The sequence below is a fragment of the Cherax quadricarinatus genome, unplaced genomic scaffold (assembly GCF_038502225.1).
Source record: "Cherax quadricarinatus isolate ZL_2023a unplaced genomic scaffold, ASM3850222v1 Contig5499, whole genome shotgun sequence".
NCBI classification, from domain to species: domain Eukaryota; kingdom Metazoa; phylum Arthropoda; class Malacostraca; order Decapoda; family Parastacidae; genus Cherax; species Cherax quadricarinatus.
Window position 1 is genome coordinate 14,512 of NW_027200525.1, and position 5,174 is coordinate 19,685.

Below are 5,174 nucleotides of genomic sequence, written 5' to 3' on the forward strand. Positions count from 1 at the left end.
GGCATGATGTTTCTGCCTGCAGTTCGGGCATTGTGGAGTGGGTGGCGATGCATTTTTCAGCTTGGTGATGCATTCCTCGGTAGGGTGGTGCTGGCTGCAGACACCGCAGATTGCTCTGTTCGGACAGAGTGCACCCAGGTGTCCATAACGCTGACACTTGAAACAGCGAACTGGTTCTGCTGTGAAGGTCCTGACATCGTACTTGCCCCAAGAACCGAGGTCCAGCTGGGATGGCAGTGGTCCTACATGCTGAATGAGGACCTGTCGGGTTGGTGCGTTGCCTGCCGTCTTTGCCTTGAGACGTTGAGCTGACACCACACTGGGGTGAGCTGCTACTGCCTCGATGGGCATCATCAGCGGGTATCGCATCACTACACCCTTGGTGATTTTCTGCCGAGAGTCCAGTTCCTCCAGGGTGAATGAGCGATCTGTCTCCATGACTCTTTTCAAGGTGGTATACATTTCCTTGTTGAGAGGAGTCAATATTGGTTCTCCCCTCAAGTTGAACCATATCTTGAACTTCAGGTTGTGTCGTGATTCCAGGTATGAAACAACGCCATAGTGGGTTCTGTGGTCCCCGTAAGACTTCACCTTGAATTTGCCAGGTCGGTTGAGCTGGTTTGCCTGCTCCTTGGACGGACGGCGCTTCTTCTTGTTGTCCACAGTGTTCCATCCCTCTTGGTTTTCGGGGGTTGGGGTGTTTATTTCCTCCCCTGTTTCCATTGTCGCTGGCTCCATGGTTGGAACTGTCAGATCTGCTACAATGTGAGCAGGATCTTCCTCTTCCTCTCGCAACTTCTTCGCTAGAATTGCGCCCCACATTTCCAAATCCGAGTCCTCCGTCGTGTTCATGGAGCATCGTAGCCTCTTCTTTTCGCCAGAAGCCATGCGCCTATCTTGTGATAAGGTAGTGAACTCCGTGAACTGAGTGTGTGTACTATGTACTACTCGTAATGTAATGTATGGAGCTGAAGCGACAGGATGGAGCCTTATATAGCGCCAGGAGGTGAGACGAAGGTCACTAGTAGAAGTAAGAACGCAGATGTTGGGAGGTCAGGTCCCTCTCAAATCCAGCCGTTCTCACTAGTAGAGGTTGTAGAAACTGATTGCAGGTCTGTACCAAGATACCCTTGTGTTGCAGTGTCTGACAGATTGAACATCTGTTTCAGACTATGGAACAATGCTCTTCTCCAGACTGAGGGACTGACCACCTCAAAACTTTAAGGGTGATGGACTGATTACATCGTCTTCAAGTCTCTTCTGCTTCTATCAACTTTTCTGTACTCGACTGAAGAAGCCTACTGTGTAGGCGAAACGTTTCGAAATAAAGATACCTAACTGTTGCATATGTGTCTTATCCCACTGGTGTTTGTCCCTGGCTCTGCCAGGAGCTAGTTTAAGCGACATTTGCTTAAAGAGGAATGCGAGAAAGTAATGGGAAACAGACTCATCTGAAAACTCCTTTAAGTGTAGAACATTCCTATTCCCACTTAGTGTATTATGAAAATTTTTACTAATTATAGGAGAGTAATGAATATTCTTCGTTCTAGTTATGCTACGGCGTATTGTATGAGTGAATTATTAAATAAATGTTATGCCTTCTGACTCATTGGGTTGAGTCAAGCAAAGTGTTATATTACGTGAAATGGATGTCTTTCGTTATTATAATTAAGACAGAATATTGTGTATTGTATACTACCTTATTAAGTGAACTCAGTGTAAATTTATTTTAAGTGCAATGTTTTACGGTGACACCATTTAAAAGAATTAATATAAAACCCTTTTTTTGTGCGTTCTTTTTTTTAAGAAAATTAATCTAAACCGAACGACGCATTGTGATGATTTTCTATTGAACCCTTCATGATTTTCTTCAGAACAAGATATTCAGTTCTGTTACTTAGTTGCTAGCCAGGGTGAAACAGACCCCAGACTTGCCCAGGGCGAAACACTACTGGTAATGATTTATTTTATTTACCTTTTAAGAATTATGACCTGAACTTGACAATGTCATTATCATAAAGAATATACAAAAAAGACTTATATTAAAAATGACATTCACTGAGCTTTTGAAGGTGGCATTGTGGCAGAGTAAAACTGTGGGTAGGAATTAATGGGTTGTTTATTTGATAGATATCACCAGTTGTGCTGCACGCAAAACGTTTTTTCTGTACACAGAAAACTGCCAGACAAGTCTGGCCCAATGTCAGAATCTGCCAGAAGAAAAAAACGCTCAAAAATTATTTCATAAGTTAGGTAAGTCATCTTTAGTAAACCAGACAAAAACATTGATATACTTATTTTTTTAATGATATACTTTCAGGAATCATAACTTTCTAGTATGAGTTCTCATGTGACTTACTAAACGAAACTTTCGAGAAAAGTTTTTTTGACACACTGAACACTGATATGGTTTCTCTCCAGTATGAGTTCTCATGTGATTTACTAAAGTTGTTTTTCGAGAAAATTTATTCATACATTCTGAACACTGATATGTTTTCTCTCCTGTATGAGTTCTCATGTGATTTACTAAAGTTGTATTATGAGAAAAGCCTTGCAGACACACTGAACACTGATATGGTTTCTCTCCAGTATGAGTTCTCATGTGACTTATTAATAAAGATTTATGAGAAAAGTCTTTCAGACACACTGAACACTGATAAGGTTTCTCTCCATTATGAACTCTCATGTGATCTACTAATGTTGATTTGTGAGAAAAATTATTCATACATTCTGTACACTGATATGGCTTCTCTCCTGTATGAGTTCTCATGTGAATTACTAAAGTTGTTTTTCGAGAAAAGTTTTTCGAACACATTGAACACTGATGTGGTTTCTCTTCAGTATGACTTCTCATGTGACATGCTAATTCAGACCTTTGTGAAAAGTCTTTCAGACACACTGAACACTGATATGGTTTCTCTCCAGTATGAGTTCTCATGTGACCAACTAATTTAAACTTTTGTGAAAAGTCTTTCAGACATTGTGAACACTGAAATGGTTTCTCTCCAGTATGAGTTCTCATATGACCAACTAATTTATACTTTTGTGAAAAGTCTTTCAGACATTTTGAACACTGATATGGTTTCTCTCCAGTATGCATTAGCAAATGTCTTCTCAAATTACTCTTTTGATTATTATTAAAGATTAGCCGGTATTCTCCCGGCCCGGGCCTTTTCCAAGTGGTGGCCCGGCCTTGGCTCCCTCTTTAGGGAGTGTCTGAGACCTAAGTCTCCCATGGGAGGAGGCACAAGTACCTCCTCATCTTTGGGACCAACTGTCCACAGGCCTAGCCACAAGCTAGGCCTCTCTGGTCTGCCATCCCCGCCACAAGGGGGATAATGGGAATGACAGTCTTATGAGCTAAAAGCTCGGGCTCAGGCACCTACCCTACCCTAGAAGGGTTAGGCATGGTGTCGATGTACTCTTTTGAGAAAAGTTTTTCAGACACACTAAACACTGATATGGTTTCTCCCCGGTGTGAGTTCTCATGTGTTTTAGTAAATTACAATTATCAGAAAACTCTTCTAGACACAATGAACACTGGAGTGTTCTACAGTCTTTAATAACTCTGGTCAGAGATACAAACTGAGGTTGTTGAGAAGAAGATTGCTGTAGTGAGTGTGAATGTTGATCAACACCTCTACATTGTATTGCCTCAAAACACAGCTTTTCAGGTGTTTTAAACATAATGAGTAATGATATTGTCGAATATTAATTTACTTAAATATGTTTTTAGTATAGTCACTATATTAACACTGCATATAAAGCATTTAGAGAACCTTTAGATTTGTAACAGTGATACTTGCACTACGAGTACAAGTGCAGTATTGCAACTACAAGTACCAGAATATTGCGTCAGGATACCTGATGTATTGACACTTCTGGTGTCAGGATACCTGAAGTATTGACACAACAAGAACCAGCCTCAGGTGTCAGGATGACCTGCAAAGTAATTGAAAATATATAATGTGTTGAACATTAAAATGGTATAAAATACCGACAGATTGTTAGGTAAGACACATATGCAACAGTTAGGTATCTTTATTTCGAAACGTTTCCCCTACACAGTAGGCTTCTTCAGTCGAGTACAGAAAAGTTGATAGAAGCAGAAGATACTTGAAGACGATGTAATCAGTCCATCACCCTTAAAGTTTTGAGGTGGTCAGTCCCTCAGTCTCATATTGTTTCAGACAACGGAACAATGCTCTTCTCCAGACTGAGGGACTGACCACCTCAAAACTTTAAGGGTGATGGACTGATTACATCGTCTTCAAGTATCTTCTGCTTCTATCAACTTTTCTGTACTCGACTGAAGAAGCCTACTGTGTAGGCGAAACGTTTCGAAATAAAGATACCTAACTGTTGCATATGTGTCTTACCTCACATATAATGTGTTATTATTATCATTATTATGCAGTATTCAGAGAGTGTGGAACACATGTAAATGTGATTGATCTCTACAAGGCCGAGTTTAACTCTCATAAAACTAATGAAAGACAGACAGGTGCCCATTATTACTGATGAGTGTAAGGAAACACAACCAATGTTTCCACCCCTTTGCTGGGAATCAAACCAGGAGCCTCAACGTGTGAGCCGAGAGCTTTGCCACCAGACCACGGGCTGCCGTACTCAGTTCCTGGATTGTGAAACATGCAGAAGAGTCTGCAAGTTCATTGTCCTGGACATCTGGACACATATCTTAATAATACAGCTTTCAGCAACGACAAATAAAGAAGTTGAAGCTGAAGTGATAGTCAATGTTGAATGTTCGGCTATTGGCTTATTTTGGAAGAAAATATTTTGCCACTGAGTTGTAATAACAATTTAAACTTAAAATTGTTAGTGGTCGCCTTCTTTCCTATAACCATACCAGTGAACTTACCTTCAGTAGTAATAGTTGGTTGGATTGTCTTCGCTGGAATGGTATCAGCCTTAGAAACTGATATTGGCAAATTGATTGATCACTTCAAGGGATCTTGATCACTTCTAACAAACAGTGATTAAAATGAAAGTATATATAGGCTGAGAGTGAAGTGTAACACCTGACCATAAGGTCATGTGACTCAATACAAGCACTCTCACTCATGTATTTATCTAACCTATATTGGAAAATACCCAAAATTTTATCTTCAATTTCCAAATTAGATAAATTGTTCTGCTCATCGACTACAAAA

The 5,174-nt window shown here is 40.3% G+C and overlaps 1 protein-coding gene across 1 annotated transcript; it reads right to left on the bottom strand.

Annotated features, from left to right (window-relative positions):
- Positions 1 to 2,323: 2,323 nt before the first annotated feature.
- Positions 2,324 to 3,936, bottom strand: LOC138852233 (zinc finger protein 84-like). Its single transcript, XM_070081970.1, has 2 exons — positions 3,392 to 3,936; positions 2,324 to 3,110 (listed from the first exon to the last, which is right to left on the bottom strand). The coding sequence occupies exons 1-2, from the start codon at positions 3,685 to 3,687 to the stop codon at positions 2,324 to 2,326; spliced, it is 1,083 nt and encodes a 360-aa protein (XP_069938071.1). The 5' UTR covers positions 3,688 to 3,936.
- Between the last annotated feature and the right edge of the window lie 1,238 nt (positions 3,937 to 5,174).

Excerpts from the sequence above, each read along its gene's own strand:
- LOC138852233 (XM_070081970.1), bottom strand. The coding sequence starts at position 3,687 with ATGTTTAAAACACCTGAAAAGCTGTGTTTTGAGGCAATACAATGTAGA. Across the intron at positions 3,111-3,391 it reads CCATGCCTAACCCTTCTAGG|ACATTTGCTAATGCATACTG; the intron begins GTAGGGTAGGTG and ends TAATTTGAGAAG.